At 31.8% G+C, this 23,789-nt stretch overlaps 2 protein-coding genes and 1 non-coding gene across 4 annotated transcripts; 2 read left to right on the forward strand and 1 right to left on the reverse strand.

Annotated features, from left to right (window-relative positions):
- The first annotated feature begins 1,075 nt into the window (after positions 1-1,075).
- Positions 1,076-5,082, forward strand: LOC112031619 (origin of replication complex subunit 6). Its single transcript, XM_065776700.1, has 10 exons — positions 1,076-1,345; positions 1,438-1,484; positions 1,578-1,682; positions 1,772-1,852; positions 2,151-2,262; positions 2,372-2,434; positions 2,542-2,626; positions 2,733-2,803; positions 4,494-4,590; positions 4,692-5,082. The coding sequence occupies exons 1-10, from the start codon at positions 1,226-1,228 to the stop codon at positions 4,769-4,771; spliced, it is 861 nt and encodes a 286-aa protein (XP_065632772.1). The 5' UTR covers positions 1,076-1,225; the 3' UTR covers positions 4,772-5,082.
- Positions 5,083-7,660: 2,578 nt separating this feature from the next.
- Positions 7,661-7,744, reverse strand: TRNAL-CAA (transfer RNA leucine (anticodon CAA)). Its single transcript has one exon. It is a non-coding gene; the product is annotated as a tRNA-Leu (tRNA).
- A 7,876-nt stretch (positions 7,745-15,620) lies between these two features.
- On the forward strand, positions 15,621-22,463 carry LOC112001532 (sphinganine C4-monooxygenase 1). Of its 2 annotated transcripts, none has more exons than XM_024033714.2 (2): positions 15,621-16,056; positions 21,530-22,463. In XM_024033714.2, the coding sequence occupies exons 1-2, from the start codon at positions 15,835-15,837 to the stop codon at positions 22,082-22,084; spliced, it is 777 nt and encodes a 258-aa protein (XP_023889482.1). In that variant the 5' UTR covers positions 15,621-15,834; the 3' UTR covers positions 22,085-22,463. The 2 variants fall into 2 exon arrangements, with proteins under 2 accessions (XP_023889482.1, XP_023889481.1); XM_024033713.2 differs by lacking the exon at positions 15,621-16,056 and adding an exon at positions 18,658-19,061.
- Positions 22,464-23,789: the final 1,326 nt, after the last annotated feature.

Below are 23,789 nucleotides of genomic sequence, written 5' to 3' on the forward strand. Positions count from 1 at the left end.
TGGGTCCCACATTTTGAGTTTTTGGATTTGAAAACATAATTGGGTTTAGGTGATATTTGAGGATTTTTAAGTGATACGAAATGAGTTATAGAGTGATGAGTGATAATATTTTTCAGCCCAAACAAGGCATTAATAATCCAATGAAAAAAAAAAAAATGTTACACTACACTTACGGTCTTAGCCCCAAAAAGGTATACTAGTTACAATAGCCAATTCATTCTCAAAAAAAAAAAAAAAAGAAGCTACAATAGCCAATCCTTGTTTCTTTTCTTTTTTTGTCGAGAAAGTTAGCCAATTTAGAGCATCAATATTGGTGGTGCCAAAAAATTTAGCTTTTGGCACTATAAAAAACTATTTTTATTTATTTTATCACTTCATTTTACAAAACACCCAAAATCAATGATTTTATTTTAACATTCAGTATATTAAAATAATATAAACAATACAATAAAATAATATATCTATTATAATAAACAATAGTGACAATCACAGCTATCATCACAAGATTCACAACCACATAAAATATTTTATTTTGCTTTACGATTGAGCTACAGTGCACAACTATAGATAACTGTGCACTATAGTTGATGAGTTAAATTGTTTACCTATACCATCATCAATGTAGCACATTTTTTGTATATTGCGGTGCTAAAAATAGCATCTTAGCAATTTCACATCACCAATGTGGATGCTCGGAGATTTTTGCCACTCATTTTTGTATTTTATTTTTATGGGAACACATTTGGTAAATACCAATTAGAATCTCTCACCAAAGCATTTAATTTCTAGCATGTTATATATTTTCTTTAATTTTGGCATACATCATGGCTCCACAAAATAATGACATTAAATTTCTCCAACAAAAAAATAAGCTAGGAATATTTAATTAGCCCAAGCACCCCCCAAAAATTTATGGTAAATCTATTAATTAGAATTTAAATTTAGTATGCAAATTCACCGCCGAGAAAGCATCCCATAATTTTTAATTAATTCAATTTTACCGCCAAAAAAAAAAAAAAAATCCCGGTAAAATGAAAATCCCGTTAATTCCCGCCAAAATAATGAAAAATTGAAAATCCAAGATTCACATTCCCCGCTCACTTTATTACTATCAAATGTCTTCTTCTCCATTCCATTCTCACTCTCTCTTCCCATTTCCATGCAAATTCCAAACCCCACTCTCTAATTCCCGACCCGACAACCCTCCTGACCCGACTCGGAAGAAATGGATCTCTCAGACATTGCAAAGAAGCTGGACCTCTCTGACTCCAAGTACTTGACCCGGAAAGCCGCCGAGCTCCGCCGCCTCTGCGATGTCCAGTTCGACTCTTCCATCATCGGCGTCGTAAGTTTCACAATTCACTTCGATTCAGTTAAAATAAATTAATAATTAACAAAAAATATTAATTGGGTTTGTTTTATTTTGTTTTTTTGAAGGGTGAGGTTTGCAAAGCTATAATCTGCTTAGAAATCGTTGCTACAAGGTACATTTCTTTGTTTACTTTAATGGGTTTTTTGGTTTTTGGTTTTTGGGTTATCGTTTTTGTTGTTGAGTGTGTTGTCATTTTGGTTAACAGGCATGGCGCTTTGTTTGATCGGCAAAGCGCTATAAAGCTGAGTGGCATGTCGGAGAAAGCTTACAACAGGTCCTTCAATTTGTTGCAGAACGGTCTCGGTGTCAAGTGGGTTATTTTATTTATTTATTGTTTATATAGTTAGTTTTATTGTAATGTTATAGTAATGGTGGCTGAGACTGAATTGGGTTTTGAAGGAACAACTTGGATGTGAGAGAATTGGCGATTCAGTTTGGGTGCGTGAGGCTCATACCTATTGTGAACAAGGGTTTCTCTCTGTAAGTCCAAATTCCTTTTATGTTATCCACATTTTGTTTTTCTTTTGTTGTGCAAAAATATCAGTCTTATCTGCTACATGTTTGACAGAATACCTCAGAGAGTTGAGTTTGTTACATGTTTTGCTATACAGTTCACTAATTGAGCTTATGTTAAATGTTAGAATGTTAGTGTTTTGATATTTCAATGTCAATGACAGTGTAATGTTTTAGAATTCATGAATTAGTTTGTAATGTTTATGTAATAAAATTTGTAGTATTGTAAGCATCACTCATGGTTTTATGGTGTTTTGCTTTTCAGATACAGGAACAGATTTCTTGCATCTTTGCCGGCTTCTCGTCGTGCAAGTGCTGACTTCACTCGCCCTGTGTTTATTGCTGTGGCATTCTATTTGTGTGCTAAAAAGCATAAGGTGGGTACATCAATGAACAATGATCCCTATCTGTGTTTCTTTCAGGCAGGGAAATTAGTGACCTCTTCTTGTTTTTAACTAATTGGGATTTGATTTGCTTGTTTTACAGCTCAAGGTAGACAAGCTTAAGTTGATTGAACTCTGTGGTGCATCTGAAACTGAATTCTCTAGTGTAAGAAAAACATTTTTCTATTATGCATAATTGACTTGTGTTGCCAACTATAGTTTTCATTCTTTACTTCTAATGTGCTTGACATTGATAATGGTTTACTACTGCAGGTTTCTACTTCCATGAAGGACTTGTGCCATGATGTTGTGGGAATTGAGGAGAAGAAAGACCCTAGAGATGTAAAGGGAAATCGAGGTTTGTCTCTTTAGGTGTTTATGTTGTCACTTAGCGTGTTTTACTTGAAATCCCCCTTTTTTTCATTCAATATTTTTAAGCTTGTTCTTTCTTCTTTGAATTGCAGAACTTTTGGATGTATTACCTGAGAAAAGAAAAATTGAGGATGGTGGTTATTTATCGGATGATGGACCAGAGGTACTATAACAGCCTCAATAATTGTTTATTTTTTGTTGGTTAATGTGTCAATCTTGTTTGGTTCTAGATCATGCTGATGTCGAGTAATGCATCCAAATGAGACCTTTCTAACTTCAATTGCATTGAAATCATCATTCATCAGTTCCCATTAATTTGATAACAATTGGGCCATTGTCCTTGCTGATGCCATGTTGATAGTGCTTTGCTCAAAAGGAATTCCTCTTTTGCTGTATGACCTAGATGGTTTTTTGTTCTACTGTTAAAGAATTACGAATTGCTTCTGCACTTTATGCAATGTCTGTGCCCATAAACCAAATAGGTGATAGTAACTGTTAAAAGTCATCCAAAAGGGGGGAAGGAATAGCAGCTAAAAACCATCTTACCGCCTCTCTCCCATTCCAGCCCTTTTCACTCTTCAGATTACCGTTTTACATGACTATCTTTGAATGGTTGTTTTGCCTAAATATATGAAAGTTTTCAATACTACGGTTTAAAGTGACCTGTTCAGAAATTATCTATTGTTCTGTATTCATTATTTTACATTTAGTCAGTGGTGTAGCCAAGATTTTCCACTTGGGGGGCCGAATTATATATTTATATGCTATTCATAACTCATAATTAATACAATAATTATATTCTATATAAAATAGTCAAATTTAACATTTTATAATATTTTAAAACTCAAATAAGATAAAAAAATTTTTTTGTTCAATTTGCTATAAACATATATAAGATTTTTTTTTAAAAGCCTTAGCATCTCCTATTAGAATTGTGCTTGATGATGACCATTCATAAAATAAATTCCATTTGTTATCATTTTCATGGTGAAATTCTTAACAATTTTTTCATTTTTCAAGTTGGGAGGGGGTTAAGACTTGAGAATGTTTCTTATCTCTAGCGTCAAATTTTGTGAAAAAAATGATGATGATGGGACCAAAATAAATGAATTTGAAGGCTAAAAATGAAAAGAAAAACACACCAAATTGAGCAACGCGCATTGCATTTAAAAATTGAAAACAATAAGAACAACTTTCTTTTTCTATTCTTAGAAAAAATAAAAAGAAAGACACCTAGAGATTAGGGACTTATAAGATTTTGGTAAAAGTGTGTATTGTTTGAGTGGAGTCCACTTGAGAAACTAATTAAATATTGGAATTGTAAATTTTTAAATGCAATCATTGATATATTTTAAAGGGAAATAACATAAAAACTAACAATGAACATATCTTTATGACATTTTTTAAAAAGGAAAGTCATTATCCAAAATCAAAGTAAAGAGAAAACTAAGCAAAACAACAGTAAAAAAAAAAAAGCATGAATTGTGAAAATGATGAATATTCATAGCTAATTGGAATTTTAAAACTAGAGACTATTTTCTATTCAATAATTTAGAAACTTTAGGTTCTTGGCACGTTGTGCAAGTAGGTGGGTCACTTGGTTCTTTTCTCTTCTATTATTATTTAAATTGAGTTAAGAGTAGTCTAGACTCATGTATTAGATGACCTATCTAGTTATGCTAGACTAATTTTCTTCTATTAATAGCAAGAAGGTTCTGTGAAATTTTTTTGGAGGGGCCAATCATAATAATTTGTAGGGCCCAATTTATTTTTATACAGCCTCCGTCCCTGCATTTAGTCTACTCATAAATTAGATTGTGCACTGTCAAATGAAGCCACTGATGCATTTGCAGGTTTCAAGTTACAAGAAGCGCAAAAGAACAGAAAAGCATGATTATGAGAAGTGGAAATCTTCTGTCATTGAATCTAATGACAAAAACAAGGCAAAAGGTTTTGAAAGCATTTCCTTCTCAGTATTTATGCTTACACATTGCACATCATGTAGTCCAAGGACTCCAACCTAACTAATTTTATCTATTTGCATTCTCCAGTTCCTTGCAAGCGAACCAAGCAAACTAGGCTCAACTTTCCCAAGGAAGTTTCAGAGACACAGGAGTTGGAGGCTATGTAAGAGACACCAATGTTTTGTCATACTGATTTATTTTGGGTTTACTATGCTGGAAGTTCATGGGACCAAGAGATGAAGATTTAACATTTTTGGTCAATGTTACCTAAACAAGTGTTGCGTCTTGTTGGTTGGTTCATTATATTGTAATGCAGTTTCATTTGCTGCATGGATCGTGAAAAAAAAAAAAAAAAAAAAAAAAAAAAATTTGGCTTGCATACAATTTTGCAACAACTCATTGTACAGAAAGGCAATCATTATTGTTATATTGAAATATCATTTCTTTAATTTCAAATGGTTTCTGTTTAAATTTTAAATATTTTCAAAGCATATTTTGTACTTTCCGTCAATGGCCAATTTTTAAACAGAAAATGAACATGTGAAAACAGAAACCTGGCAAATTTCCATATCATTCTGGTGGATTTTATTTATAGTTTATAACTGCTATTTCGCGTGCTGAATGGACTATAAAATGGAATTGCCTGGCATAAATTATTGCAACAAGCCAACTAATACAAATAATAATAATACAGAACCTCAATCATTACTCCATATTTATATATTTAAATATCATTTTAAATTTTAAATTCTAAATTTCAAAACTGATAATGATAAGCATTTTCAAAAATTTTGTAGTGTATATTGTGTTACACTTTCTAATTCCATAAAAAAAAAAAAAAAAAAAAAAAAACTATAATAACAATCCGTTAAAAAAAAAATAGCCAATAACAATCAATCATTCAATCCTAAATTATATGCATTTGATACAATTCAAGTCTCTTATTTTCTTTTCCCATGTCTTAGCAAAGTTTATAAGTATAGTTTTCTCTATTTTTCGTTCCCAGCTTGCTAAATAATTCATTATAAGTCTTAAATTTAGCTTATTGGATAACTTTTTTTGCTTCCTTATTTGTTACTTTGTAATTTTTATAAGCAGCACTGTCCATACATTTGGATAGGCTTTTATAGCTTTCTCTTAGTCTAATTGTTTTTTGAAGTTTGAACCTCCTTATTTCATTGCCAGGTATCTTTGGTTGGTCACCCACATACTTTAGATTCTCCAAATAAAATGTTGATATTTTTGTCTAAATTTCACTTGTATTCTTCTTTCTCAAAAAAAAATAATAAAAAAAATATCACTTGCCTTCTTCGACCATTTTATCTTTAAACACGTCTTGTTTCTTTCCCTTCAAACCCCACCATCTAAGCCTTTGGGTATTTTTGTCTAATTGCCCATCCATCTTTTAATACAAATATCTAGTTTCACTTTCAACACCTATGTTTCTTCTCAAAAAAAAAACTTTCACCACCTATGTTGAGTGATTATGCTCTCTCTTGATACTATCAATTTTTCAAAAAAAGAAAAGAAAAGAAATCTATTTGATTAAGTTTTGTGCCACTTTTATGTGTGGATCCCTCTTCTTGAACCAAATATTTGCTAATATAAGATTATATGTTGTTGCAAAGTCAAAATATCATCCACTAATTCATTCTTTACTCCATCTCCCTCACATGAACTCTTTGAAAATCCCCATTATCATTTCCAATATCACCATTTAGGTTTTCTCCAATAAAAAACATTTTCTTGTTTGGTAATCCTTGAATCAGTTCATCCATTTCCTCATGTAAATTTTGATTAATGGATACTTCTAATTCTAACCCTATTTGAGGGGTATGTACTAAGTATGTTAATTGTCTTGTATCTTAAAACAAGTTTTATTAACATAATTCTATTCCTGATTTGCGGACCACAACAACTTTTTTATAAAACTTTTATCTTTGACTATCCCAACCTCATTATACTTTTATCTTTTTTTAAACATCATGTATCTTCAATCTGTCTACTCATTTAGCTACTAAAGGCATATTATATGTATTCTTCTCCTAATAATTGCCTTTGCTATTTTCATTATTAAAGATATCATTTAGCTCCTAAAGGCATATTATATGTATTCTTCTCCTAATAATTGCCTTTGCTATTTTCATTATTAAAGACCATATATTCCAAGTGCCTACTGAACGAATCCTATTGTCCTAGACCAATGAAATTATTGCATTCCACATTATTTTAGAGCTAGTATTTCATTAAGTTTTAAATATGAAGAGCACTTAAAAGTAGTTTTTGAGAACAATTTTCTTGTATTTTTGAAATCAAAAACATGTTTGGTTAGTTGGAATTGAAAAAATATTTTTTTTGAAGAGAAAAACTAGAAAATACTGAAATATGTTGTTACTAGAATTTGAACTCTATAGCTAACTCATTAAATGAGATAGATTCATTAAATTAGACGCATATTTTTATTAACTTTTGAAAACAAGAAACTAAAAAGTTTGAAAACTGCATTTTGCAAGTTTTCAATTTCCTTTACAAATTGAGTTTTGAGAAGAATTTTCGTTTTCTGTTCATTTTAGGTTGCCAAACAAATTTTTAAATATCAAAAATAGAAATTTTTTTTTGGAAACAGAAAATAAGAGGAAAAAATAGTTACTAAACATACCCTTAATGGTCATATTACTGAGAAAAATGGACAATAGGACCAATAATAAAATGAAATCAAACATAAATATTCAAAATAAAAACTTTGAAATATAAAGGACCAAAATACAAATAATTGTTGGGCGTACGAAGTATAATAAATTTTATGAATATAAGAAATGTGATGATTGATATTTCCTATTTATCTTAAACAAAAAAAAAAAAAAAGAAGAAGAAGAAGAAGCAAATATCTTTTTTCTGAATTTTATCATTTAAAGAGGACTGAACTATTTACAGAAACTGTGATTTTCGGGAATTTTAACAAACGCTATGAAATTTTCACTGACCATGTTCCCCAAATATGGAAATAGAAACATAAAATAAAAAAATAGAAAGCAAAAATTAAGAAGGTATGTTTTTGTCAGAAGTGGGATTTGAACCCACGCCCTCGTTAGAGGACCAGAACTTGAGTCTGGCGCCTTAGACCACTCGGCCATCCTGACTTGTTTGTCTGTAAGATGTTGATTTTTTAAGATAACGTTTGTATCCTTAATGGTATTGGTTGGCCTTGACCCTGTATTGACCATTGAGTACTCTCAACTCCGTTAGAAAAAAAAAATAGTAAGTGAAAAGACCTTTTTGATACCTACATCATTTTGATCCCTATCAACAACTCTAACGAAAATTGACTAGAAGTTGATTGAAAGTTAAAATTAACAAAAATCAAATTAACAGCAACCTTAAAATGTAAGACCCATTTGGATTGAGAAGGGGGAATGAGGGGGGAGTGAAAAGGAGTAAAATAGAGTAGAGTTTGTTAAAAATAAGTTAATTTTAAGTCATATCTACTTTATTCTACATCTTCTTTATTCCTCTCAATCTATACAGACCAATACGGATCGAAATGATATTTTTGCCAAAATAAAATATCAAAGCTCCGTGTTTGTTTGACTTAAAAATGCTGAAGCATTCTCATTTGGAAAATGGCTCCCACTTGTTAACAAAAAATGCACAAAACAGTACATTTGGGGAGCTAAATTAGAGCAAGATGCACAAATAAATACAAACAGCAATACAGCATGTTCTATTTCTTTCTTCTTCTTTTTTATTTTTTATTTTTAATCAAGAGTTGGGCGTGCATTTTTGTTTTGGGTGAGTTGAGTGTGGGTCCCATTATTAAAAGTAAAATTTTTTTAAAGATGATTTTAATATGATGTATTGTAAAATAAAATGTGAGATGTAAAGTGTATTGTTAAAGTAAAATTGTAAAATAATTTTTTTTATATAATTTTTTTTTTTAAATGTGAGATGTGAGATGTAATTGTTAAATAATTTTTTTTATATAAAAATTGTAAAATAATTGTTAAAGTGTATTGTTATGTAAATGTGAGATGTAAAAAGTTTTTTTCTTTTCTCTATTCTTACGTATGATAAGGAAAATGTTAATACTAAATAATTTTATACAATTTTTTGCCACAACTCACATTACGATGAGTTGTGATGGTATAGGTGTGGTGGTGGGTTCACCACCTCCATTACTAAGTAAAAGTTATAGTCAAAATTATGTAAAATTATGTGTATACCCGAAAAAAAAAAAAGTATTTAAGTAAATTTGTTTATGTGGATCAACTTTTATAATTAATATTACTAAGGGGTTTTTTTAGAAAATAAGGTTGAAACCCTAGTTTACATAGTCTAATTTTAAGTCAGATATACTGATAGATGTCTTGAGAAATGAGACTACCCAAGAGCCTAAGAATTTCTTCTTATCAAATCTAAGCTTTATTTGGAATTAGAGTGTTTTTTTGTATTTTGCCAAGGAGTATTTAAATATCTAATGAATTTTATAATTTGAATAGAAGAAGAGATTAAATTATTTTCATGGGTCCATTTAATAAATTTATTGTTCTGAAATTGATTATTGTAAATAAAACATTATAAAAAATAATTTTTAAATAAGTAAATAGTACTGTGAAAATTTTTAATAAAAATTATTGAAAAGTGAAGTTAATTTTCCGTAACTGTTATGAGACCTACAAAACGATAAGAGGGAGTTGAAAAGTCAATAAACGATGGCTACTGTTTACCAAAAAGCGTGCGCGGCAGCAGAAAAAACAAAAAAAGAAAAAGAAAAAAAAAGTGTCAAAACATGAACGCAAGATGCGGACGTGAGAATAATCCGTATCCAAACTTCACTGTATCTCTACCGTTTCGATAATAGTTATTGTTTTCCTACGCCATATTGTGTTCAGTAGAGAATAGAGATGGATCTGCAGAAAAATTAGGCATAGTCATGGTGGTCCGGTTCTACACAGTTCTGCCTTAAAAAGTTGTACTTTTGGTGAATAGGAAAGTCGATGCAGCAGCAGCATCGTATTGATTTGCTAAAGCAAGAAACATGGCAGCCTTCAACTTCTTTTATTATTATATTTTGTTTATTGGTTTTGGTAGGGGTGAATAGCAAGTCAATGAAGTCTGCAAGTCACGAATTATAGTGAAAAAAAAAAAAAAATTTGAAATGAAGAAGAAGAAAGCTTAAAGTGTAGCACACGTCCTGGTCTAGTGTGATATGGTACTACTTTTAGGTGCATAGTCTTATCTTTCATAGCAAAATGGTGGCAGAATATATACTACATATTATGCATACGTCCTGTGCCTAGGTGACATAGTACTATCTAGGTCTATACCTTATCTCTTAAGGCATAAATGGTGGCAAATATATATATATATATATATAAGAAAAATATTATAATGAGGTGGAATTTTGGTGTGAGATAAGTAGACAATTATGAGATATTTTAATAGTGTTTTTGTTGGATACAGTTATAAGTTTTCTTGAATTATTTGATTTTTGATAAATTAAATTGTAGGTGAGATCTAAGGATTTNTTAAATTTTCTTCATCAAGATAACTAATTTAGTGCTGAGTTCAAAAAAAAAAAAAAATCATATATCATGGGGTAAATATTATTAAAGAAAACTAAAATGACAAGACCAACTCAACTTCCAGAGTAACCACCTCGGAGACTTCTGATACCGCCACATAATTAGAGATTGAACAACAACAGGAAGATTGGCCACACCCAATATTTGATGCCATCTAAAATAAATAAATAAATAAAACATTAAAAGAATATAAGCTACCCTAGCAGCAGAGAAAAAAGTTTGGACAGTGGAATGCTTGGATTGTTATTCTGTACATATTGTATTTGCAAAGCTTAGCAACGGTACCATGGGTAATGACTTCAGAATATTATCTAACAAAATTTTAGGTTGTAGGTGGAGCCCTATGTGTGGTGGCATGTGCGAAAGAGGTGAATATCATAGCCAAAATTTGTATCCTGTTTGGTCGCTGGGAGTAAAAGACAAAATGATCGTTAAAATTGTTTTCTTCTTTAGTATTGGTGATTATTGATAAGAATCATACAAAACCAATAAAAGTAATGAGAAATAGCTTCACTCATTATTAAATAACATTTTGATATTATATTTGGGAGGAAAATCTCCTTTTTAGAGCATCTCCAGTAATATCTCCATATTTTTATACTGTTTGGAGAATGATCAGTTATTTTTACATTTTACCTACTTACTTTTTCAACTATACTTTCCAACATACTCTATCATTTCTCTATTTCATTTAAATATTATTTCTTCATTCATTCTTTAATCTTATTTTATTCTTTTCAAATTCCAAATAGCTATATATTTTAAATCTCCAATTATATAATTTTTAAATTTTCTAATAATCTAGTATATTGTTAATAGTCTAATTTTAATTTTCATGCATTTTTTGATAGCAATCATCAATTGATTGAGAATTTTTATATTTCACCTCTTTGAAGCTGGAAATATTGAGACATTTATTACTAATATTTTGGTATTAGTTATTGTAATGTATTATATTTGAACCGTTCCTAGAACTCGTGGGTTTAGGTTAAAGGAAATTTTCCAATTGTTTAAAGTTTAAACCACTAGAAAATAAACGAGGTACAAAAAATATGGGTGATATTGAAGAAGGAAAATCGTCTCCAACAAGTAAGGAAAAGAGGCCATTAAATACCAATCGAGAGGTGAAACTTGCTCAACTACCCCTTTTAGAAATGCATGCGAATATTACAAGTGATGAACTATCTATTTTATAAACATGTTGTTATACACAAATATGTTAAAACATAAACTTGCAACAAATGTAAAAAAAAAATTTAAAAATATATATTTTATTTTCATTTCATGTGAATATTTTTTCTACTAAGTTATATACATAAAAGAAAAAATGTAGAGACCTTCAAAATTTAAACAATAAAACATTTTTTGAAATCTAAAATGTCAAAAACGAAAATTTTCAATAAGAAGAAAAATCAAATGAAAGACGGAGTATAAATACTTTTCTAATTCCTACATGTAAATTAGAAAAAATGAAATGAATCAGCATTATGGTGTTAGTGTTTCAAAATTCATACACTATTTAAGCTAATGAAATACCAACTGTTATGTATAGTTGGTTGTTACATTGTGTTTTTTTTCCCCCCTTTTTTAAAATTATTCACAATATGTTTTTTAAAATAAAATAAGTTAGAGTAAAAAATTTCACTTACTATGTACTAAACATGTTAATAAACATATAAGTAACAGTATTTGTTTAAGGTAAATATTATTTTCATACTAAGTTTGATTCTTAAACTTCTACCTTTCTCATGTTATATATATAAAAATTACAAGTTGTAGAGTTGAGAAAAATTAATTTGGAATTGATGATATGTTTATGGTTAAACATAAATAAGAAAATAACATTACAAATATAATTATAAGAACCACAAAAGCATTGTATGAGGAGTAAGCTTCGATTACTGATTTATTTAACACTTACATTGGTTATCTAACATTATTGTTTTGAATCAAGATGCCAAATTTATGAGATATTTTTTGAAAACTTTATGAACACTCCAGATTTTTGAACAGTCGTTCGATATTTTTTAAACAAATGCCAAATTTATTTGACTCTTACGCTGTTCGATCTCTTATTATTTTATGAGATATTATAACTTAAATTTTCTTCATCAAGACAACTAATTGAGTGCTAAGTTAAAAATAAAATCCTACGTAATTGGGTAAATGTTAATTTTAAAAATTTAGCCATATTTGTAAACATAAGACCAACTTACCTTCCAAAGTAGCCACCGTTGAGACTTCTAAGTTCACCACATAATAAGAGATTAATTGAACAACAAGAGGAACATTGACTCTACCTGAAATTTGTCTTCATAAGTAGCCACCATGGAGTCTCTCGAAGCCGCCACATAATAAGAGATCGAACAGAGGTATGAAAAATGGCCATACACAATATCTAACGCAATCTAAAAAAAAAACAAAGTGTTAAAGGTATAAAAGCTAGACCTAGGAGTAGAGAAAAAGGTTTGGACAGTTGAATGAGTGGATTATTATTCTGTATATGTTGTATTCATTTGGCTTTGGAATGATACCATGGATAACGAATTGGGACTATTATCCACAAATTTTTGGGTTGTAGGCGGAGCCTAGGCAACAATCGTCAATTGGTTGGGAAATTTTTATATTTCGTCTGTTTAAAGCTGGAAATATCAAGTATTTTGGTATAAGTTATTGTCATCTATTATATTTGAGGCCATGTTCATAGAACCCGTGGGGTTAGGTTAAAGGAAGTTTTTCAATTGTTTAAACCACTCGGAAATGCGCAAGGTACAAAAAATATGGGTGATACTGAATAAGCCAAATCATCTCCAACAAGTGAGGAAAAGAGGCCATTAAATGCCAACCGAGAGATGAAACTTACACAACTACCCCTTTTAGAAATGCATGCAAATATTACAAGTGATGAACTATCCATTTTATAAACATATTGTTTAGGGGTGTCCACGGGTCGGGCCGGGTCGGTTTTCGACCCAGCCCGAACCCAACCCGCCGGCGTCGGGTGGACAGAAGACTGACCCGAGACCGACCGCCGGCATCAATCGGTCGGATCGGTTTTGGGTTCGGGTGGAGATCGGGTCCGTTCGGGTGGAAATCGGGTTGTCGCCGGAGCTGGAAAGTATCGCCAGAATCTGCAAATTACCGCCGGAATCTGCAAATCATCGCCGGAATCTGCAAATCATCGCCGGAAAATGTAAGAGCTCACCGGATCTGCATCAAAATCGCCGAAATCTGCACCAAAATCGCTGAAATCTGTTGGGAATGGCCGGATCTGGCTAAATCTCACCACATATGGTTGAGAACTCGCCGGATCTGCTCGGATTTGAAGGTGATTTCGCCGGACCTGGCGATTTTCGACGAGAAAAGAACAGCTCATCGGGCGGGTCGGGTTCGTCGGTTTCTCAGACAGCCAACCCGCAACTCGAACCGATGGTCTCGGGTGCTTGCGCCGGCGACCCGCGTCCGACCGTGAACAAGCCTTGATCCGACGGTTTCGGGTGAAGATGATCGGGTTTCGGGCGGTTTGGTCGGGCCGGGCGGGTCATGGACAGCCCTAGTTGCCGCTTTCAAGATAAATAATTAATGTGTGTGTGAGAGTAAAGAAAAACAATAAAAGTTTTTCTTTAGTTGTGAGACACAAAAAAAGTGTGTGTGAGAGGCCATAAAACATACACAAGAGGGTTTGTTATTGTATTTGGTGGATCTCAAGTTATGCATAAACTTAAGAATTATTGTAATTAATTTGATAATTATGAATCGATTTGAAGTTTGTCCGGTAGTTTTTTTTCTTCGTAAATATTTTTGTTCTTGTGTGTAATTGTTATTTTAAATTGATAATATTGGAAAAAATATTATTTGGAATCTAACACCGTGAGAAAAGAGTAATGGAAGCACAAACCTATAAAGTACCTTGATAATCGTGGAAACGCTTTTATCAGTAGCTTGTTGATTTAAAACCAATTTTATACCAAATATCACTTGTCCATCTTCCAAATTGTAAAGAAACTAAAATAGGACAAAGCTTATGTAAGATTTCTTAGGCACTTTGCCTCAAGTTCCTTAATTAAAATTAACTATATAATTTATTGGCTAATATAATCACACAATTGAATTTGATTGAAAACTCTATTGTACATTACCCAAAAGATTAGAATCCTTTATAAAAGTTTGGGTAAACTACGTATTTGATCTCCAACATTTCAATACCGTGTCAATTTAGTCTCTATTGTTATATTATGGATGGAAATTGCTGTCGTGTCTAATAGTCAAAATAAAAAATTAGTTTCTGTTGATGTAGCAATAAACTAATTATTTATTTTGATTGTTTGCTATGTTAGCAATTTTCATCCAAGAGGTTATAGAATGGACTAAATTGGCAATGCAATAAGAGACTTAAGGACCAAATTAAAATATAGTGTAAAAGATAGGGACCAAATACGTAGTTTACCCTAAAAATTTTTAAAGTGACTACATCAATTTTAAAACAATTAAATTAAATTTTATTATATCATTAATAATTTAATCGACGCTAAAAATTTGATAATCCACTTTTTAAAATATGATGATATAGATAAAATTCAATTAACTATTTTAAATAGATTAGTAAGATTTTAAATCCTCCACCTTTTGAAACCATCAAAAACTCTATAATTAGACAATTATGAATTATAGTAAAAAACTCCAACTTTAGATATTATCAGAAAACTCTAGAAGATATCAAGACAAGTTACTTTAGTTTTAGTTATTCAATATGAGTTATTTATTATTTTGAAATAAAGCCACAACATTTTTTTATAAAATATTATCAATTTTAATTTAAATCCACCACTAAATTTTTTTTTCCTAATCAATAACTATTAATAACGACGCCTATCTTAGAATTTGTTGGCAGAATATCGTATCAATGGTGGCATTGATCTTCCCTGTTGTCAATATGAGGTTCAAGCCGCAGGTTAAAAACCATGTGTCTGAAAAACGACATGCACACGCGGATACGGTCCCGCCCACAACTTCGTCGGAAGCCAAAGCCGGTCAGTCAAATCCTGCGTCGTTTGCAAAGTCCACGACAACACGCGGAGAGAAAAACACACACAAACTCAACAACAATTGATTCGATCCCCTACAACCTAAACTCGCTGTTTCTCCAATCTAATCCAATCCCAACACGCCACGTGCCAATTTCACACACTCTAAAACAAAACCGAACACACATAATTATAACCCTCACAATATTCAAAACCAAACAACAAAGTTTGAATTTTCTGGGTCTCTCTCTCTCTCTCTCTCTCTCTCATCTATGATCTCTCCGATTTTTCTTCTTTACCAAAAATAATTCAATTTCAATACCAACCCATAGTTTTATAGTAAAAAAAAAAAAAAAAAGAAATTCAAAATTAATTTGTGGGATAATAAAAAGAAAAAAGAAAATAAAAAATATCATTCATTCAAACACATTCAATTTTCTCTAATATATAAACAAAGCCTGCCTAGCATTGTGTGAAAAGGTCAAAGGTCCCCACTTTCCCATTTAGAGAGAGAAAGAGAGAGAGTTAGGGTTTGATTTTTTATTTGGGGAGGGGGGTTTTAAAATTCTCATGCAAATTTACCATCTTTCCTTCAAATTCTAACTCTTTTCATTGTTTTCCAAAATGGGTTTTGAGATTTCAGATGATTTGTTGGGAACTTTTGTCCCAATCTTGGTTTATTGGTTGTATTCTGGGATTTATGTTTTGTTGGGGTGCTTTGAGAATTACCGGTTGCACTCTAAGAAAGACGAGGATGAGAAGAACTTGGTTTCAAAGGCTACTGTGGTCAAAGGAGTCCTCCTTCAACAAACTATTCAGGCTATTGTTGCAATCTTATTGTTCAAGGTAACTTTTTTTTGGTTACTTTTAATTGACTTTTGGTTCTATTAGTACAAAAATATTGATTCATTTGGTTTTTTTAGATGAAACATCCAATTGGGTTATTGACTTTATAACTTAGGATTTGTTTTTAAAAAATTGTGTTTGGTGTCTTTTTTTTAATAGAAATGTTTGACAATTTATGTTAAGTTGCTGCTTTTGTATGAGAAAATTGGTCACATGTTGATAGGACACTCCTTTTTTCTTTTTCTTTTTCTTTTTTGTTGGGTTTCTATTGATTGTTTTGTTGTTCTTATTGACGTCTGTGCTATGGTAAGTAATATCATTATTCTTGTTGCTGACCAGGATGTTTAATTTACGACATTCATATGCATAATCGTTGATTACCATATTTGATTAGGCGGTGTAATACACTAATACTAGCTTATTCTTATAATAATGATTTTGCTGGTTATAATAATAGCTTTTAATTATTGGATTTTCTAGTGTCTTTTGATGTCTTTCTTGACTATAACCTTTCACCATAGATTGTTTTGATGCTGGCTTATTCTTTATTTTTTTTCCTTTTCTTCTTCTCTACTTATTGTCTTCTTTTAATATATTTTTCTGTTCACTTTTCAAGAAAAATTCTGAAATTGTATGAATTTTTCCCTTGTGGGATTACTTGATTAATTATACTCTAGGGCTTTATATAATTCTGGAACTTTTTCATCCGTGAATAGGGGATGTTGTAATTTAATATGTTAAGAGATTAAATTTTAGAAGGATGTGGTGTAAAACCCAAGTTTGACCCCTTCAATCCCAATATGCCACATCATCATATTACATATTATAGAATAGGCACCACCACACTCAATTGATTTTAATATCTATTTGAAAATCCAACTTAATTGTGAGTTTATTGAGATGTTATTATTTGTGGTAAGGTGTATTGAGTTTTAAGTAAAAAATTGATGTGACAATCTTTTATTGGATGGTGTAAATGTTTTACATCCCATCCATACCAAATTTGGACTCATATGTTAAATATGGTTTCCTTGGGTCAGGAAGCAATATATAAGTATAAGCCAACCTCACCATGGCTTTGCACCTCCATGCGCTTCTATTTTGAACCTATCCTATAAGGTGGTTCCGGAATCATGTCACTTGGAATTCCTGAAAGCACTTCAAAGTGTTTATAGCTTTAGAAATATTCTTACTGGACAGTTCAGTTTTATTACTTTTATATTGACATGATATAGTGCAAGCTCTCTATGAGGCATTGTGGGTAACTGGTTGTATCCAGGTACAAATAAGGAAATGGTTTGTGACTTACTATTGATCAACATAAGGTCATAAAGGAGCACACTTGAGCTAGTTATGTCTAGTTAGGGGTCAAAATTTTCCACATCTCATAATATAAGATGGACGGTCTGCTTAGGGCCAAATTGCCACTCTTTTGGTGTCCTGGTGTTACACTAACCTTATGACAAATGTGAGTACGGCCACTAGATGATTAATTAGTTTTGCATCACTTGTATGCGACTATTATGTAATATATTATGACTAATTATATACTGATTGACGATTATCCAAAAAATATATATATACTGATTGACACTATGTGTTTCAACATATACTAATTTCCTGGGGTCAGGAAAAATGTTTTTACCTGAAAACAATAGGGAAATGACTTGTTTAACTGTGTTAGGATGCAACCTTGAAAATGATCCTAAAAACTCTTTCTGCTGTTTGGCCCACATTGAAAATCTTTAATATTGCATGTAATGTGTGATAAAGAGAGAAGCTTATTATTGAGACTTTAGAGTTTTTCCCCCCTCTGTTCTATTCTATTGAGAAGGGAAGCTGTATAATGTGGAAAATATTCCACATTCCTCAGCATCGTAAAACATTTAAGCCCTTTTTGGGTTATGGAAGAGCTTCTATTAACCAAGATTTATGGTTGCACCATTAGAAAATGTTGGAAAAAAATTTCCATCAAAAGAACATTGCATGAATTGCTTGAAATGGCAAGGAAAAGTATTTTTAGCCTGAAGTAATTGGGGCAAGGTAACTTATAAAAATTTTATATAAATAAATTACAGGGGCAAACTAATCGTGAAAAAAGGTTATAAATTAATGTGCTATATGTTTTAGTTGATTATGATGTAGCTTTGGTTAAGAAGAGTTGGGTCGAATGAAATTTTTTATTGATTTATCTGATATGTGGAGAATTTTACGGAAACCTTGGCTATCTGATTGGTGAAGGTATGATCATGTGGAGACTGTTACTTGTATGGTATTTATTTTTATGTTAACCAGCAGTCAGTTGTTTTCTCACCAAGTCTCTTTTTCTGTTATAACATGAGCTCTGTAGTCATTTTTTTCTTTCCTATTTTTCCTGTCACTGTTTCCCATTGATATTGATGATCATTTGGCTAGTAAATCCATACATTTTCCATCATTTTATGCTGCCATAATTTTCAGCTGATTTGTGCATATAGTACCATGCTTAGACTCTATTATCAATAAAAAAAAAAAAAAAAAAAAAATCAAAATTAATTTGTGGGATAATAAAAAAAATTAAAAAAAAAAAACATTCATTCAAACACATTCAATTTTCTCTAATATATAAACAAAGCCTGCCTAGCATTGTGTGAAAAGGTCAAAGGTCCCCACTTTCCCATTTAGAGAGAGAAAGAGAGAGAGAGTTAGGGTTTGATTTTTTATTTGGGGAGGGGGGTTTTTAAATTCTCATGCAAATTTACCATCTTTCCTTCAAATTCTAACTCTTTTCATTGTTTTCCAAAATGGGTTTTGAGATTTCAGATGATTTGTTGGGAACTTTTGTCCCAATCTTGGTTTATTGGTTGTATTCTGGGATTTATGTTTTGTTGGGGTGCTTTGAGAATTACCGGTTGCACTCTAAGAAAGACGAGGATGAGAAGAACTTGGTTTCAAAGGCTACTGTGGTCAAAGGAGTCCTTCTTCAACAAACTATTCAGGCTATTGTTGCAATCTTATTGTTCAAGGTAACTTTTTTTTGGTTACTTTTAATTGAGTTTTGGGTCTGTTAGTACAAAAATATTGATTCATTTGGTTTTTTTTAGATGAAACATCCAATTGGGTTATTGACTTTATAACTTAGGATTTGTTTTTAAAAAATTGTGTTTAGTGTCTTTTTTTTAATAGAAATGTTTGACAATTTATGTTAAGTTGCTGCTTTTGTATGAGAAAATTGGTCACATGTTGATAGGACACTCCTTTTTTCTTTTTCTTTTTCTTTTTTTTTTGTTGGGTTTCTATTGATTGTTTTGTTGTTGTTATTGATGTCTGTGCTATGGTAAGTAATATCATTATTCTTGTTGCTGACCAGGATGTTTAATTTATGACATTCATATGCATAATCGTTGATTACCATATTTGATTAGGCGGTGTAATACACTAATACTAGCTTATTCTTATAACAATGATTTTGCTGGTTATAATAATAGCTTTTAATTATTGGATTTTCTAGTGTCTTTTGATGTCTTTCTTGACTATAACCTTTCACCATAGATTGTTTTGATGCTGGCTTATTCTTTATTGTCTTCTTTTAATATATTTTCTGTTCACTTTTCAAGAAAAATTCTGAAATTGTATGAATTTTTCCCTTATGGGATGACTAGATTAATTATACTCTAGGGCTTTATATAATTCTGGAACTTTTTCATCCGTGAATAGGGGATGTTGTAATTTAATATGTTAAGAGATTAAATTTTAGAAGGATGCGGTGTAAAACCCAACTTTTACCCCTTCAATCCCAATATGCCACATCATCATATTACATATTATAGAATAGGCACAACCACACTCAATTGATTTTAATATCTATTTGAAAATCCAACTTAATTGTGAGTTTATTGAGATGTTATTATTTGTGGTAAGGTGTATTGAGTTTTAAGTAAAAAATTGATGTGACAATCTTTTATTGGATGGTGTAAATGTTTTACATCCCATCCATACCAAATTTGGACTCATATGTTAAATATGGTTTCCTTGGGTCAGGAAGCAATATATAAGTATAAGCCAACCTCACCATGGCTTTGCACCTCCATGCGCTTATATTTTGAACCTATCCTATAAGGTGGTTCCAGAATCATGTCACTTGGAATTCCTGAAAGCACTTCAAAGTGTTTATAGCTTTAGAAATATTCTTACTGGACAGTTCAGTTTTATTACTTTTATATTGACATGATATAGTGCAAGCTCTCTATGAGGCATTGTGGGTAACTGGTTGTATCCAGGTACAAATAAGGAAATGGTTTGTGACTTACTATTATCAACATAAGGTCATAAAGGAGCACACTTGAGCTAGTTATGTCTAGTTAGGGATCAAAATTTTCCACATCTCATAATATAAGGTGGACGGTCTGCTTAGGGCCAAATTGCCACTCTTTTGGTGTCCTGGTGTTACACTAACCTTATGACAAATGTGAGTACGGCCACTAGATGATTAATTAGTTTTGCATCACTTGTATGCGACTATTATGTAATATATTATGACTAATTATATACTGATTGACACTGTGTGTTCAACATATACTAATTTCCTGGGGTCAGGAAAAATGTTTTTACCTGAAAACAATAGGGAAATGACTTGTTTAACTGTGTTAGGATGCAACCTTGAAAATGATCCTAAAAACTCTTTCTGCTGTTTGGCCCACATGGAAAATCTTTAATATTGCATGTAATGTGTGATAAAGAGAGAAGCTTATTATTGAGACTTTAGAGTTTTTCCCCTCTGTTCTATTCTATTGAGAAGGGAAGCTGTATAATGTGGAAAATATTCCACATTCCTCAGCATCGTAAAACATTTAAGCCCTTTTTGGGTTATGGAAGAGCTTCTATTAACCAAGATTTATGGTTGCACCATTAGAAAATGTTGGAAAAAATTTTCCATCAAAAGAACATTGCATGAATTGCTTGAAATGGCAAGGAAAAGTATTTTTAGCCTGAAGTAATTGGGGCAAGGTAACTTATAAAAATTTTATATAAATAAATTACAGGGGCAAACTAATCGTGAAAAAAGGTAATAAATTAATGTGCTATATGTTTTAGTTGATTATGATGTAGCTTTGGTTAAGAAGAGTTGGGTCGAATGAAATTTTTTATTGATTTATCTGATATGTGGAGAATTTTACGGAAACCTTGGCTATCTGATTGGTGAAGGTATGATCATGTGGAGACTGTTACTTGTATGGTATTTATTTTTATGTTAACCAGCAGTCAGTTGTTTTCTCACCAAGTCTCTTTTTCTGTTATAACATGAGCTCTGTAGTCATTTTTTTCTTTCCTATTTTTCCTGTCACTGTTTCCCTTTGATATTGATGATCATTTGGCTAGTAAATCCATACATTTTCCATCATTTTATGCTGCCATAATTTTCAGCTGATTTGTGCATATAGTACCATGCTTAGACTCAATTATCAATTTGTAATGTAGTCATGGCATTATGTAGGTGACGGGAAATGATGGCAGTGATGCTACGGTTCCACCATCATCCTTGATTGCTTTAGCTAGACAATTCATTACTGCTATGTTGGTCTTGGATACTTGGCAATACTTTATGCACAGATACATGCATCACAACAAGTTCTTGTACAAGCATATCCATTCTCTACATCACCGTCTTGTTGTACCCTATTCATTTGGAGCTCTGTACAATCACCCCATTGAGGGGCTTCTCCTTGACACAGTTGGTGGAGCTTTATCTTTTCTTCTCTCGGGTATGTCTCCTCGAGCCTCCATCTTCTTCTTCTCCTTTGCGACCATCAAAACAGTAGATGACCACTGCGGGTTATGGCTTCCCGGAAATCTCTTCCACGTCTTTTTCAAAAACAATACTGCATATCATGATGTCCACCATCAGCTGTATGGCAGCAAGTACAACTTCTCACAGCCATTCTTCGTTATGTGGGATAGAATTCTTGGAACCTATATGCCTTACACGTTAGAGAAGAGAGCGGGTGGGGGCTTTGAAGCACAGCCTACTAATGACTACAAGGATGACTGATTGTTGAGTGATAAGCATTCATTGTTTGTACCAGTATTATTTTTCCCCTTAAAGAGTCACACTGTTTACGTGATTTGTATATACATATATTGTTGTGCCCTATACTTCTATTTCTTTTTGTTAATATAAGTTTTCAAAACTTATATGTCATTTTGAGAAGTTGTGTACCCAGATAAAATTGGCATTCTATTAGAGGTTTTATTCTATGTTGGTTCCAAATGGCAATGGATTGGCTGGATGTTTGGGCTTCGGTCAGAGCCTGAGAGGCTTGCATGCTTGCTTGGTTCCAAACTCTTTATGGGCCGTTGACCTATTCACGCAGAATGTAGATAATGATTGATGCTATCTTTTATAATTACAGTTTCTTAGGTTTTGTATCTTTATGTTCTTCAATTGAATTTAACTATGTGCTTGTATTTTGCTAATGAACCACATGGTTGACTTTAATTGTTTTATTTATTTATTTATAAAAATAATACTGTTTTTGTTGCATTCAGTCAAATCATGTGGTTGATTTCAATTAGGAACCTAAAGTACAACAACTAAGGAGTTGTAATTAAGCTTAGCCCACTTAAAATGTACTTATGTTGCGGATGTTTATTTATACATAAACAAAATAAAACTTCTTACTGAAAAAAGAACCACGTGGAGGACCATCCAGTCCTAATCGTACATTTATTAGAACCAACGTACCATTTAAATTTCTTTGCTCCTGATGATATGGAAACCAAACAAAACAACAACAATACGAATGTCCTATTCATACTTTAATTAGAACCAACATACCATCTTAATTTCTTGACTCATGATGGTTTTGAAATTAGAAAATGAATAGGGTTGTACGTATTTGTCAGTCCTAATTCATCTTGCTTTCTCCTTTTAATGGCTCATCTTATTCCAATTATGTTGCTAGTGACCTATTTAGATAACATTAAATGTCATCTTGTCCGGCGGTCCATGGATTATGAACAAACCTTATCTACCATATCATAATGCAGATAGATACATAAAACAGACATTATTTGATTGTCCATTCTGAATATCCTAATACGACTCTTTGCATAGTTTTCACACCAGTGTTTTCCTCCACAGCTATAAGTTCTGTGACATTTGATTTTCTTTTGTATTTTAGTTTTTTAACGTATCCATTTTATATAATTAATGGCACATCTACTTTGGCCTTTTGGTATTACTATTGGACCCCATCAAGCACATGGCTGCTTTCTCAGCCATTATCTGCTAAGTGCTAATGGTTCTTCAATTTCTTTGTTAGCATTAGAAATTCTAAAAGAGTAGCATCCGCTCGATAAGGATTGAAATGGTCACATGTAAAGGAGATGATGCTTTTTGCGACAAGCCTAGAACCCTTTTGAGCTACCATTTTCACTTTGTTTTAGGAGTGGTGAAGCTGCTTTAAATGTTGGGAAATTTTCTCAAATTTCTGTGGTGATTTGGTTAGCTAATTGGGTTTTCTTGACAAAAAAGAAAAATTAACTTGGTTACCTTTGGAGCGGTCCATGGATTATGAACAAACCTTATCTACCATATCATAATGCAGATAGATACATAAAACAGACATTATTTGATTGTCCATTCTGAATATCCTAATACGACTCTTTGCATAGTTTTCACACCAGTGTTTTCCTCCACAGCTATAAGTTCTGTGACATTTGATTTTCTTTTGTATTTTAGTTTTTTAACGTAT

Source organism: Quercus suber, unplaced genomic scaffold (genome assembly GCF_002906115.3).
Source record: "Quercus suber isolate HL8 unplaced genomic scaffold, Cork oak 2.0 scaffold_140, whole genome shotgun sequence".
In the NCBI taxonomy this organism is placed as follows: Eukaryota; Viridiplantae; Streptophyta; class Magnoliopsida; order Fagales; family Fagaceae; genus Quercus; species Quercus suber.

What these genes read in the sequence shown, in the direction of transcription:
- LOC112001532 (XM_024033714.2), top strand. Translation starts at nt 15,835, where the DNA reads ATGGGTTTTGAGATTTCAGATGATTTGTTGGGAACTTTTGTCCCAATC. An exon ending in TTGCAATCTTATTGTTCAAG is followed by an intron (nt 16,057 to 21,529) that starts GTAACTTTTTTT and finishes GGCATTATGTAG; the next exon opens with GTGACGGGAAATGATGGCAG.
- LOC112031619 (XM_065776700.1), top strand. Translation starts at nt 1,226, where the DNA reads ATGGATCTCTCAGACATTGCAAAGAAGCTGGACCTCTCTGACTCCAAG. An exon ending in TTAGAAATCGTTGCTACAAG is followed by an intron (nt 1,485 to 1,577) that starts GTACATTTCTTT and finishes TTTGGTTAACAG; the next exon opens with GCATGGCGCTTTGTTTGATC. An exon ending in GTGAACAAGGGTTTCTCTCT is followed by an intron (nt 1,853 to 2,150) that starts GTAAGTCCAAAT and finishes TTTGCTTTTCAG; the next exon opens with ATACAGGAACAGATTTCTTG.